At 54.4% G+C, this 13,439-nt stretch overlaps 2 protein-coding genes and 1 long non-coding RNA gene across 4 annotated transcripts in view; 2 read left to right on the top strand and 1 right to left on the bottom strand.

The window, feature by feature from the left end:
• The window catches only part of FBXW2 (F-box and WD repeat domain containing 2), a 52,018-nt gene extending 46,675 nt beyond the window's left edge, over positions 1-5,343 (top strand). Inside the window, exons 7-8 of the mRNA XM_049116429.1 lie at positions 4,468-4,620; positions 5,161-5,343. Of these exons, the coding sequence (XP_048972386.1) occupies positions 4,468-4,620; positions 5,161-5,209 (202 nt within the window). The 3' untranslated portion in view covers positions 5,210-5,343. The remainder of the gene's footprint in view (positions 1-4,467; positions 4,621-5,160) is intronic.
• Positions 5,344-6,538: 1,195 nt separating this feature from the next.
• LOC112649912 (uncharacterized) lies at positions 6,539-8,008 on the bottom strand. Of its 2 annotated transcripts, none has more exons than XR_003129787.3 (3): positions 7,511-8,008; positions 6,814-7,098; positions 6,539-6,721 (listed from the first exon to the last, which is right to left on the bottom strand). It is a non-coding gene; the product is annotated as an uncharacterized LOC112649912 (long non-coding RNA). The 2 variants fall into 2 exon arrangements; XR_003129786.3 differs by having other exon boundaries at positions 6,814-7,069; positions 7,511-8,003.
• An 856-nt stretch (positions 8,009-8,864) lies between these two features.
• The window catches only part of MEGF9 (multiple EGF like domains 9), a 78,268-nt gene continuing 73,693 nt past the window's right edge, over positions 8,865-13,439 (top strand). The window contains exons 1-2 of the mRNA XM_049115951.1: positions 8,865-8,978; positions 9,057-9,450. Coding sequence (XP_048971908.1) covers positions 8,865-8,978; positions 9,057-9,450 — 508 coding nt within the window. The remainder of the gene's footprint in view (positions 8,979-9,056; positions 9,451-13,439) is intronic.

Raw genomic sequence — 13,439 nt, 5'->3', positions numbered from 1 at the left:
CTGTTGCTCGTAGAAGACCCCACGGCCGCCAGGGCAGCTCTGCAGAGCGGGTCCTGCCTCATCCAGCTCCTTCTCCCCGGCGGCCGCGCTGCTCAGCTCTCCTTCCAGCTCCTTCCGGCCTCCGAGGCCCGCACTTGCTGCTCCGTCTGCTTTCTGCACAGCCAGCGGCTTCCTTTGGTTTCAGGTGGAAGGTCCATCCTCGGAGAGGCCCGCCCCGCCCTGCCCACCCCGAGGGGCCGCATCCACGTATTCTGTGTCCCAGCACCTGTTGATCCCCTTTGTGCCGCTTGTTACTCATCTGTGAATATCTTGCTTATTTTCCCATTTATTCGCTATCTCACTTGCTATCTTGTTGGTTAAAGATCTTATTTATATATCTGAGAGGGAGAGAGAGAGCGAGTGAGCGCAGGGGGAGAGGCAGGCTCCCCGCTGAGCAGGGAGCCCACGCGGGGCTCGACCCCAGGACCCTGAGACCATGACCCGAGCCCAAGGCAGACGCGTCACCGTCGGAGCCCCCGGGCGCCCCCCACGTGCTGTCGTGTAAGCTTCGTGAGCACCGGGTACTGTCGGGTGTGTCTTGTTCACTAGGGTGTCTCTAGATCAGTGTTTACTACATTTCTGGTGAGTGCAGGAAGGAACCCGCGCTTTGCAATGACAGACGCGCAGACAGGTTGATTCTCACCGGGGCCTGGAAGCGGTGAGGCCAAGCCCGCAGGACTTTTCCCGCTGGACCATTTCGCCGTGAGGGGAGACAGACGCAGCCCCGGAGCCCAGCCGGGCTGACTCATAGACACTGACACGGGACTGGAAGGCAGAGGTTCCACGATCCGTCTCTAAAGAAGCAGCACGGCCCGCGCGTGGCTACGGGTTCCATCCAGTTCCAAACTTGGGGCCGCACCGGAGGCGTCGCACACACCCAGTACACACCCAGTACACACCCAGCGATCGTAAGGCAGGTGCAGTGACTGAGAAAGGGAATCAGACCCACCGGCCTGAGCGCAGGCTGGATCCCCCAGGACCCTCTCCAGAGCCCGTCTACCTTAGGGGACGGGAAGGAGGGGAAGACGTTGTTTCTAGCTCCCTTACAGCGCGGCCTCCTTTGGAAGCCTTTGCCCTTCCTGAGGTCCTGGCTGCTGCGTGAGGGCAGACTCCGGTTATTGCCTGGAGCGTTGATAAGAAGCCGGCAGGAGGGCATCATTTCAGTGACTCCAGGAGGAAAGCGCCCGGCCAGAGACCCTCTGGACATGAAGAGCCCTGGGCCGGGAGTCAGAGGGCAGTGCCGTGGATGGGAGGGCCCTGGGGTTCCGGCCAGGACACTCGGGGTGCCTGCTGCCTCTCAGCTGCCCTCTGGAATGACGTGGTCTGATGGTGGCCCGAGGGTCAGAGGGTGCGGATCCGATCCCGGCTCTGTAACGAACGTGCAGGGAGGGCCCGTCAAAGGCCTTTTCCTCCTCTAGATCTTGGCTTATTGTCTGTGCGATGCCAGGGTTGCAGGCCTGATTCCTGAGCCCCTTCCCGTCTCATATTTGCTCTTGCTGCTCCTGTGAAACGTCTGCTCCTCCAGGACCGAGCTTCCTTACATCCAGGCCTCAGAAAACAGCATGAAATCGGCACAGCTGTTTCAGAAAAGTTCAACAAAGAGCATCTAAAAAAAAATATATATATATATATATATATAATAATATCTATAAATGATCAAGGTGCTCTTTGTTGAACTTTTCTGAAATTATATATATATATGTATATATATAATTTATTTTTTTTCCAAAAGTAACCTCTCCACCCAACGTGGGGCTCAAGCACAGGACTCTGAGATCAAGAGTCTCATGCTCTCCCGATTGAGCCAGCCAGGGCCCTTCAGCAAAGAGCATCTTAGTTCTAAAGGCCTGGACTTTTCGGGGGGGGGGCAAGGAGTCAAGTGCCCACTCCTGCCTCTCTGCCAGTGCTGGACACGAGGTACCCACTCCAATGACAGGTATGCACTCTAATGAAGGGGTGCGGGGTCTTCAAGAAGGGTGAGGTTGTGCAAGCGGGTCAAAGAGACTCCTCTGAGAGTCTAGAATTTCTGGATATTGAACCCCAAGGACACTGTGCTCTCCTGCACTCGACCCACTATGTAAGAAGAAAAGGTTCAGGAAAATCAGACGTGTTCCAGTGCTGTTTGCATGTTTTCTCCGGGCAGGCTTTGGCTCAACTTCCTAGACAGGGTCTTATTTGATCTTGAGCCCTATAAGGTAGATATTGTGGCCCTAATTCTACAGAGGAGGCAGTTGCGACACAGAGCCGCCAAGTGACTTGTCCAAGGTTATACAGCTAGAAGGGCCCGCGTTGTACACAGAACTCTATGCCACACCGATATCTTTCCTAATAATAGCAGTAAAAGATAATCAAAGTTGAGGAAGTTCAGTGAGCATTGGACTTGAGGATTAAATAAATGGCCATAAACCCTAGTTCTTCCATTTATTGGCTGGTGACCTTGGGCAAGCCACTTGACTTCTTTAGGTGACGGTGTGCTGACCGATGTGGAGATGATCACTCCTACTTTGCAGTATAAGGACTAAAAAAGGGCTAACGTACACGCAGTGGCCAGCACCGCCGCCTGCGCTGGTAAGTGTTGGTCGGCAACATATTATCTAATATTATCACTACTGCCGTTGGTCCATCCTCCCTCCAGAGCGACTGCAAAGTTCAAGTGAGATAATGATAGTGAAAGCTTGTGTTCTGCACCTATCAGCGATCCCCTTTATTACGATTCCAGCAATCTAAGGGCAAGAGTGACTTTCGAAGCTTTGGCCCCATTCGTCCCCCAAATGGCTCACATTCTTTGCTCTACAGCCAACACTGATGACGAGCGAGGGTTTGACTTGGTGCCCACTCTGAATGACGTCCTTCAGTAGGTCTCCGAGAACTGCAGCAAATGCATTTCTGAGCTTATTTTTAGCATCTTCTAGAAGGACTTTGAAGCGGGACTTCAACATTTGGCTTCGTTGTTTGGGGAAGGTGCTTTGCACTTAATGTGAGTTTATGACTAAGGACTTTCTCTCATCATCCTGAGTACCGCGGAGGCGGGTCAGGGATGTGGCCGGCCGACCTACGCCCAGAGCCGGGTGAATTCTCTTGGTGGTGGTTCCCCATTGAAGGGCCATGTGTTTGTTGTAAACGGATATTTGGAAAACACAGGGGCACCTGGCTGGCTCAGTCAGTAAAGCAGGCGATTCTGGACCTCGCGGTCAGGACTGAGCCCCACTTTGGACATAGAGATTACTTAAAAATAAAATCTTAAGGGGCTCTTGGGTGGCGCAGTCAGTTCAATGTTGGGCTCTTGACTCTGGCTCAGGTGATGATCTCAAGGTCATGAGATTGAGCCCCATATCAGCTCCGCACTGAGCGTGGAGTCTGCTTGGGATCATCCCTCCCTCTGCCCCTCCCCACCTCAAATAAATAAATAAATATTAAGAAAAATAAAATCTTAAAAAAATTTTGGAAAATGCAAGAAAATATGAGAAGAGACCTTTACCCACAACGCAAACATTCAGAGGCAAAGATTATTCCTATATTGGTGTTTTTCCTTTTGGTCTTTTTTACATATATCCTACATAATTGAGATCATAATATAAAGTCTCCCCACCCCCCTTTTTTACATTTTTTAAAAAGTAGACTCCACACCCAGTGTGGAGCCCAGTGCAGGGCTTGAACTCCAGACCCTGAGATTAAGATCTGAGCTGAGATGGAGTCAGATGCTTACCTGACTGAGCCACTGCGTCGCCCTATCCTCTATTTTTTAAAAATATTTTATTTGTTTATTCATTCATGAGAGACAGAGAGAGAGGCAGAGACACAGGCAGAGGGAGAAGCAGGCTCCATGCAGGGAGCCCGATCGGGACTCAATCTCAGGACCCCGGGGTCATCCCCTGGGCCAAAGGCAGACGCTCAACTGCTGAGCCCCCCGGGCGTCCCTCATAGGACTATTTTTAGAGCAGTTTTAGGTTCAGGGAAAAATTGAGAGGAAGAGACAGAGATTTCCCATATACGCTCTGTCTCCGCACAAGCACAGCCTCCCCGGCTTTCAACATCCCCCACCAGACTGGTCCATCTGTTACGAGTGATGAACCTACAGTGACACGTCGTAGTCACCCCAGGTCCGTACCTTACACGGTGGTTCACTCTCAGTGTTATATTTTATGGGTTTGGACAAATGTGTAATGATACGTATCCATCATTATAATATATCGTACTGTCTCCATAGTTTTCCCTTTTTCAGAACATCCCATACCTGGAATCATATAGAATGTGATTTGCTTTGCATTTACTATTCCGTCATATCTTTTCATGGATTGAGAGCTCATTTTTTTCCTAGCACTGAATAATATTTTATTGTCTGGATGCACCCCAGTTTATTTATCCACTCACCTACCGGCGGACATCGTGGCTGCTTCCAAGTTTGGGCAATTATTATTTTTTTTTCAGGTTTATTTATTTGTTTGAGGGAGAGAGAGACAGACGGCACGAGCCCAGGAAGCGGCAGAGGGAGAGGGAGCAGCAGGCAGGGAGCGACGCGGGGCCGGATCCCAGGACCCCAGGGTCACGGCCTGAGCCGAAGGCAGAGGCTCGACCGCCCAGGTGCCCTCACTTTACACTCTTAAGGCACTTCCTCACCAGCAAGTATTACCAATTTCTAAAAATTCTTGCCTGAAATTCAGGTTAAAAAAAAAAAAAAAGTAACTCATTGTTTCAATTTGCAAATCTTTGATTACTTAGGTTGAATATACAGCATTTCGTGTTTTTTAGACATTTGTACCTCTCCCAGTGTGAGTGTTCTGTTAGTGCCCTTTGCTGGGCAGACTTGTTAATAGCGGCCCCAATAATCCTAAAGTTGTCTGCAGATGATGCCAGAGCTTGCATTTGGCCACATCTGATAGGAGGCCAGGCTCCGGCAGGATTAGAAATTGTCCGTGTCAGCATTGCTGTTTCAATGAAACAGAAAGGGGAAAGTTTCCATGTTTTATTGGAATCTGGGAGATGAAGTTATTTTGCTGAGCCGCATCTCTTTTTTTTTATTATTCTTTCTCTTCTTTTCATACTCTTCAAAGCTGCTCTTTTCTTAAATTCTGCTTGTATAAGGGGGTAAAATGTGGTGCGTATGTGTCCTTTTTTTTTCAGCATATGTCCACCGACCTCCTACTGTGTGCAACACATAGTGGCCGCGTGAATGGATTGTGGAGTCTTGAGGAGAGCCTGGGCTTTGGAACTGGCTGGAGCTTGGGCAAATCCCTTCACCTTTCAGAGGTCGGCAGTGTGGGGACAGCCCTACCTTTTGAGAATAAATACGTTATGAACGCAAAACTGCATTCATACAGCGTTTGCCATTTGGTGAGGCTCCATTTAGTTCAACAAACAATTTATTTATTTATTTATTTTAAGATTTATTTATTTCTTTGGGGAGGGGGAAGAGGGAGAGAGTCTCAAGCAGAGTCTGTGCTGAGTGCAGAGCCGGACCTAGGGTTCGATCCCATGACCCCGAGACCACAACCTGAGCTGAAACCAAGAGTCGAGTCGCCCAACCCACTGCACCACCCAGGCGCCCCTCCACAAACACTTCCTGAGCCACTCCTGTGTATGTGACGTGGTGCTAAGTACTGAGTACACAAAAGGAATCCGATAGGGCACTTTATAGCGTCCGCATTGCCTACAGGAGAAAGCTCACGCTGCCCCTCTGCTCTGAGGAGTCCTCTCTGACCCCTGCCGTTCCGCGGCCCCCTCATTATCAAGTCTAGTGGCCCCATAGGTCATGGGTGGGTTGACAGCTCTCCTGAGAGCCCTGGGTCTTAGCCACAGTTCTGGAGCAGCAGGGGAAGTGCCAGCCAACGTTCTATTACACACAGAGTCAGAGCTATAATTTCCCCCCCTCTTTTCTTCTTAACATTAGATCATGATCATTTTCCCTTTACAGCACAGTTGTTAAGGGAGCTACGGTAGCTGGCCAGCCTCAGTTTGATTTCTGAGGCTCTATCTCTTACTAAGTATCTTTGGGCAAGTGGCTTAACCTGTCTGTGCCCTAGTTTCTTTATCTGTAAAATAAGGATAATAATAGTGCCTTCTTCCTGGGGTTCTTTTTAGGATTAAACAAAACATTTCACCTGTAGCTCTTGGTGTAATGTCTAGCACACAGCAAGAGCTCAATGAGCTCTTATGACTATTTACTATATTGTCTTCAGAGCCGCCCTTGTAATGACTTTATGTGATGAAATTGAACAGACGTAATAATACCTTTGATAGTGGGTATGTAAGGTGTTTCTGATTTTTAAATTTTATTTGAGAGAGAGAGAGAGAGAGAGTAGGAGAGAGCACGAAAGGGGAGGTGGGCAGAGGGAGAGGAAGAAGCAGACTCTGCTGAGCAGGGAGCCCAATGATGACGTGGGGCTTCGTCCGAGGACCCTGCGATCATGATCTGAGCTGAGGGCAGCTGCTTAACCGACTGAGCCATCCAGGTGCCCCTAGTGTTTCTGATTGTTAAACATAAAATATTATTAATAAGATGTTAATTTTTTCTAAAAGATTTTATTTATTTATTTGAGAGAGAGAGAGAGGCAGAGTAAGAAGCAGACTCCCTGCCAAGCAGGGAGCCAGACATGGGACTCGATTGTGGGACCCACTCCAGGATCATGACCTGAGCCAAAGGCAGATGCTTAACCGACTGGGCCCCCCCAGGCATCCTTTATTCCTAAGAGATTAAAAAAAAACAAGTTATCTTGTGATTTAGAGGCAGAGCAAACAATTTAAAGAATTAAATGTTGAAAGAACGGTCAGTCATACACTTAAATTGTCTTTCAAAATAATTCAACTTCCTGGGCCAATCCCTGTCCGAGGCAGAGCGCTGGCCGGGATCACTCTGGTTAAGGACTTGTCGTCTCTTTCTGTGAATCTCCAGGCAAAGAAGCTGCATCAGCTCTTCCCCCTGCTGCCCGGGAGTCTCTGATGTAGCGCATCTTAGGGCCAGCCCAGCATTTCTCGGCTATCACTGCAGATCGCTGGTAGGGCGGCTGTCAGGCCCTGTCACCTGATGGGGAAGCTGCGACGCAGAGGTTTTTTGTTGTGGTCCTTCAGCCAACAAGGCTCAAAGTTAGCACTGGGATAAAGGAAACATCAACCCGCCCTCGGGAGGGGCGCCTTCTGTCTACCGGGCTCTGTGAAAACATCTCTCCAATTCAGTTTAACCCAGTGAGACAATTTATTTATTTTTTCCTTTTTTTTTTAAAATTTATTTATGATAGTCAGAGAGAGAGAGAGAGAGAGAGGCAGAGACACAGGCAGAGGGAGAAGCAGGCTCCATGCACCGGGAGCCCGACGTGGGATTCGATCCCGGGTCTCCAGGATCGCGCCCTGGGCCAAAGGCAGGCGCCAAACCGCTGCGCCGCCCAGGGAGCCCCAGTGAGACAATTTATTGACCCCACTTTGTAGATGAGAAAACCGAGACTCAGAAAGGTCAAAGGTCTCCTCCGAGGCCACCCACCTGGGCTGATCATGAGCCGGATCTGCCGGACTCTAATGTTCGACGATGAGCTCTTTCCAGGGCGCCACAGGCTCTTTTCAATTTGGTTCCATTTGACCATCACGGGTCAGCTCAGTGTCAGCCCCGGGGGCCCCGAGAGCGGGGGGCACAGCCCTGGGGGGGGGCGCGACCCTACTCGGCCGGTGCTGGGGCGGGGCCGAGGCACCTGCGCGCCCGCGGGGTGAAGGGGCGGAGGGCGGCTGTGGACCGTGTTTGTTTGTTTCCGAAAACCTTTCTCGGGCTTTTAGGAAGAGGCCCGGGGGGGGGGGGGAGGGATCCACCGGGACCAGAGTCCGCGGATTAACAAAGGGCCGCGGGCGGACGGGCGGGGCCGTTACTCCCCAGGACCCAGGGACGTCTCGGGGGTTCGGGGCCGGGAAGGTGCGCGGGAGGGCGCGGGCCGCCGACGGGCCTGTCCACCCGCGGCCCCGGGGAAGTCGAGCGGACGAGGACCCCCCGCCCCGCCCCGCCGCGCCCCGCCCCGCCGCGCCCCGCCGGCCGTCCCGGGCTCCTCCGAGGATGGCGGGAGCCGACCCCGACCCCGACCCCGACCCCAACGCCCCGCGCCCCAGGACCGCCCGACACATGCCCGAGGCCGCCCCCGGCAGCCGCTGCGCTCGGGCCGCCGGAGCCCCGGGGCGTCCTGGGGGGGGCGGGGCCGGGGGGCTGCGCTCGCGGACCGGGGCGGGCCCCCCGCAGCAGGTGTCGGCCGCCGCCTCAGTTTCCCCGCCGCGGCGCCCCACTGTCGGCAGGGCGGGGGCTCCCGGAGCCGACCCCCGCCCCGGGGCAGCAGCAGCTCGGGCCGCCGCGCGGGGCGCGTCCTTTGTCTGCTCCGCCGCCGCCGCCGCCGCCCGCGCCCCGCGCCCCGCGCCCCGCGCCCCGCTCCCCGGGCAGACAAAGCCGCGGCCGCCCGAGCCGGGGCCGCAGACGCGCCCGCGCCGCCCCCCGCCCGCCCGGCCCCGCCCCCCGCCGCACGCCCGCCCATTGGCCCGCGGGGCCGCTCGGGGGCGGGGCCCGGGCGCGTCACGTGGGCCGGCGCGGGCGCCCATTGGCCGGCGCGGCCGCCCGTCGCGGAGGGCGGGCCGTGCGCGCGGGGCCGGGCGCTGCCTGCGCGCTGGGGCCGCCCGCGGGGCCGGGCGCCTGTCAGAGGGAGGAGGCGATGCGCGCGGCGGCGGCGGCCCGGGTGCGGGAGCGGGAGCGGGCGCGGGCGCGGGCGCGGGCGCGGGCGCGGGCGCGGGTGCGGGCGCGGGGACGGCGGGATGCCCGAGCGGCCGACGCCACGACCGCGTGAACGCACGGCGGAGCCCCGCGCGCCATGAGGAGCCTGCCGAGCCTGCGCGCCGTCGCCCTGCTCTGCTGCGCCGCCGCCGCCGCCGCCGCCGCCTCCGTCTCGGCGGGGACCGTCCCGGCCGGCGGGGCCGCGGGGCAGGTGGACGCGGCGCGGGGCCCGGGGCCGGGGAGCCCGCTCGGCCGCCCCGCCTCCCCGCCGCCCCCGCCCCCGCCCCCCTCGCCCTCGCCCTCGCCCTCGCCCTCGCCGCACGCCCCGCGCGCCGCCGCGGCCCCCGCGGCCCCCGCGGACCCCGACCCGGACCCCGGCGCCGCGCCGCCCACGCCCCGGCCGCCGCCCCGCGCCCCGGCCCCGACCCCGGCCGCGACCCCGACCGCGACCCCGACCCCGGCCGCGACCCCGGCTCCGACCTCGGCCGCGACCCCGGCTCCGACCTCGGCTCCGACCCCGGCTCCAGCCCCGACCTCGGCCGCGACCCCGACTCCAGCCCCGGCCGCGACCCCGACTTCGGCTGCGACCCCGACCTCGGCCGCGACCCCGGCTCCGACCCCGACCCCGACCCCGACCGACCTCCCGCCCGCCGCCCCCGCCGCACCTGCCGCCGCGCCCCCAGGTGAGTCCCCCCCCCCCCCCCCGCCCCGAGCTGGGCCTCCCCGGGCGCCCGCGGAGACGGCGCTCCCGCCCCCCGCCGACCCCCCGGCGGCCGCACACTGGCCCGGCCGCTCCGGGAAGTTGGAGAGGCTGCGGCTCCGGCTCCGGGCCCAGGTCCGCGCCGCCTCCCCAGCCTCCGCCCCGCGCCCCGGCGTCCTGCGCACCTGTGCGGGCGCCCCCGCAGGCGGCCACGGGCTGGGGCTGGGGCTGGGGCTGGGGCTGCGGCTGGGGCTGCGGCTGGGGCTGGGGCTGGGGCGTGCGCCGCCGGGAGGGCCGCTCGAGGCCGGGAAAAGGGAAGAAGGAAAAAAAAGCCGTTGTAATCCGGGTTTTCCCTGCAAATTAGCGGATTCAGCGGGTCCTGTGGGACAGGTGTGTATCTAGGTTGCGCACGCCTGGGAATTAGGTTAACTCCCCTCCCTGCACCGCGATTTTCTTCCTCAATTACCAGGTCAGTGTGTTGGGACACGTCACAGTGCGAGCGGGGGTGCCCGTCCCCCCGCCCCCAGCCACAGTGCTCAGCCCCGAGGATGGCGAGGGACGCCTGTGTCTGTCTCGGATCCACAGAGAAGACAGGCTCCTCTTCCTGCTGATGGAAGCAAAGCCCCGGACAACTCGTGTTCTCGCCTCCTTTTAACCGAAAGTGGGCCTGGAACCCAGCAAATCAAAGCCACCCTGTCAAGACGTCAGGCAGGAGCTTCTGGACTCCTTTGCCGAAGTCAGGGTGTGCAGAGGGGCCCACACTGTGGGCCAGGCTGGACTCAGGTTAACGGGTCTCTGACCTGACTCCCAGACTCGGTGCTTTGCTTGCAGAGTCAGGCGTGGACTTTGGACTATACTCGAATTTGTAGAGAGTTTGCCCACATGATTATGAGTCTCAATACCGTCTCGAGTCTTGGGTCGGAGCTTGGCGTTGACATCGGTAGGAATGTAGATTATTCGACCATAAAAAGCTAAGTTTGCGTCTCTTCTAGCTTGAAGGAGTATATTAACTAGCTGGATTTTGACTGTGACCTTTTTTGGCTTTGGTATAGAGAGATTGACATCTTCCTAAGAGACAGGAAGCGCAGTGGCTCCGAGTGTGGACTCTGGTTTGAGTCCGGGCTCTGCCCGTTATTAACCATGTAATCTTGGGCAGGTCACCTAACCCCTCTTCAGCTGCGAAACGAAGATAATAATAGTACTTACTTCATAGGATTGCTGCGAAGATTAACTAAGTTAATACATTTATGGTGCTTAGAACAGTTCCCGGTGCAGAGCAAGCACCACGTGTGTGTTATTCTAAAGACTACAGTTTTTGTTGTTCTTTGTTTTTTTTTTTTTTTTTGAGACCTAGTAGTAATGTGATAATCTTGTTGTTGTAGCAGTAAAATATAACGGAAAAAGGATGAATTAGATTTTCTAGTTTGAAGCACACAGTAGCAGTTAGTAGCAAGATCACTTATTTTGAATGATTAGTATATGATAAATAAGTCTTTGTAGTTGATGGTGTTTTACCTTTATGATTTTTGTATTGTTTTTATTTTTATTTATTTATTTATTTTTAAAGATTTATTTATTTATTTATGATAGACATAGAGAGAGAGAGAGAGGCAGAGACACAGGCAGAGGGAGAAGCAGGCTCCACGCCGGAGCCCGACATGGGACTCGATCCCGGGACTCCAGGATCGCGCCCTGGGCCAAAGGCAGGCACCAAACCGCTGAGCCACCCAGGGATCCCCTGTATTGTTGTTTTTAAATCACAGACCTTTACTTCCAAAAAATACAAACAACCAGAAGTCTTCAAAGGAAAAAGGGAAAGTCACTCCTTTACTGCTTCCTAATTCCTGTCAGTCCCTGGAGGTTACTACTGTTAACAGTTTGATCTCTTTTCAGACATTTTTCTGGGCGTATATGAACATATGTACACAGAGGGTTTTTAAAAATAGTTGTGAAAGCTCAAAATAATTCTACACGTACTGTTTTACAGCTTGCTGTATTCGCTTACCTATATATTGTGAACTTTTTTTCCCCCCATGTCCGTACTTAAGATCTACCTTATTCGTCTTGACAGTCACATTTTTTGGCATAAAAATAATGTGATTTTTAAAAACCAATCCCTTATGTACAGACACTTAGATTGCTTCTGGGATTTGTTTTAAAAAGCCCAGAGAAGGGCAGCCCTGGTGGCGCAGCGGTTTGGCGCTGCCTGCAGCCTGGGGTGTGATCCTGGGGTCCCGGGATCGAGTCCCACATCAGGCTCCCTGCATGGAGCCTGCTTCTCCGTCTGCCTCTCTCTCTCTCTCTATGAATAAATAAATAAAATCTTTAAAAAAAAAACCAAACAAACCCAGAGAAGAATGTGTTCTTGTTAAGTCCATCATGGACATATTCTCCAGTTCTTCAGCTGAAGTTTTGAAGGACCCAGCTGCACGTGAAGTAAAGCTGGATTGACTGATACGTGCCATCTGAACTGTTCAGGCTTTAGTCGAGCTCCGTGGACTAGCGGGTACCTATGTCTGTCGTGGTCTTTGGGTGATGACAGTTTTCGAAGGCTGTCCAACTTTGGTAGCTCTTCTGTGTCTTAGCTCTAACATAGCCCATACTTGCCGTGTGCGTGAATTCTCGGTGGGCTGCCTGTGTCTGGTCCTCAGCGGCTGACCTGAGCTTTGTGGGCCTGTTGACAGGTGGCTTTAGCTTTAGGGTGTGACACGATCGAGGATGGCCTTTTGATCTGAGCACGGGGTCCATTCTGCTTCCAACAGAACACGCGTCTAGCTGATCTTGAGAGACCTCGTTTGACTTGCAGAGTTGGCTTCCCTGGCATTTGGGAAGATGGGCTTGTGCTGGGTGTTTATTTTAGTGTTCTGTGAGGACCGAATGCCCTTGACGATACATTATGGACTAGATGGGTCTTCTAGACGCTCTTTGACTTAAGAAGAATTTCTTTCATAGAGGCCTATCTGAGAGCTCTTTCCTGCCCCTCAATTAGGGCCCTCTTTTGTTTATAAGGACCTGATCTGCAAACTGAAACTAATTGCCCAGCAAACAGGCACTTTCCTCCCACAGGCTTGGCAAAACATTTGGCTGATTGGTTGGCTGGGTAGGCATTTAAGAAGAGTTGAGGGAGGGGCTGTGATGCCAGAAAACGGTAGTTACCAGAAGTAAGAGACTAAGGTGATGACAAATGTTTGATTCTTAAAGCTACGGGCCTTTAGGGCTAGACACCACTACCTCCTAGCGTGGCCCCACGTGTTAAGAAATACTTCCAAGAGTTAGCTGAAATCTCTCTCTGTTGTTGACACCGACTGGCCGTGGCTGTGCCCTGTGGGGCCATGCACAAGTCCGCTCTCTCTGTGCCATGACTGTTCTTCAGGACTTTGGGATGTGATCCCGTGCTCTCCGAGTCTGGAGCACCTAGCTTCAGCTCCCTCAACTGTTCTTTACGTGACATGGTGTTGGATTTCGCCACTGTCCTGGTCACCCCTCTTCTGGACTTTTTCAGTCTTCCTGCATCTCTCTCAAAGTGTGGAGCTGAACGTAATACTGCAGATGTGTCCTGACTAGCTTGCGGTGGGGAGGGCAGTTACCTCGTTCCTTCTGGATGCTGTACTGCTGTTGATGTAGTGGGTTCCTAATCACAGTAGCGTTTTTGGCAGCCGCATTATGATGTTGACTCATTGAGTCCATTAAGATAACTAGGCCTTTTTTTTTAAAACAAAACAAAACAAAACATGTACTAGATGAGTGTTTCTTCATTCCGGACTGGGAAATTCTTGTTATTTTCTAAAGTATGAACGGAGACGTTTGCCAGGCGTGTAGATTTATTGTGTGAGATTCAAGCCATCCTTTTAGATCCCAAGTCTGTCAGTGTACCCCACCCAGTTTATTCACATTCGCCTACAGGGTGTTCCTATAGACAGAGTCTAAGGACAAGTTAGAGCAGGTTGTTCTTACCTCATTGGGGAGAGTAAA

This window comes from Canis lupus, chromosome 11, assembly GCF_003254725.2.
Source record: "Canis lupus dingo isolate Sandy chromosome 11, ASM325472v2, whole genome shotgun sequence".
NCBI classification, from domain to species: Eukaryota; Metazoa; Chordata; class Mammalia; order Carnivora; family Canidae; genus Canis; species Canis lupus.
The sequence above is the reverse complement of the archived record's forward strand: the minus strand, read 5'-3'. Positions and strand labels throughout refer to the sequence as shown.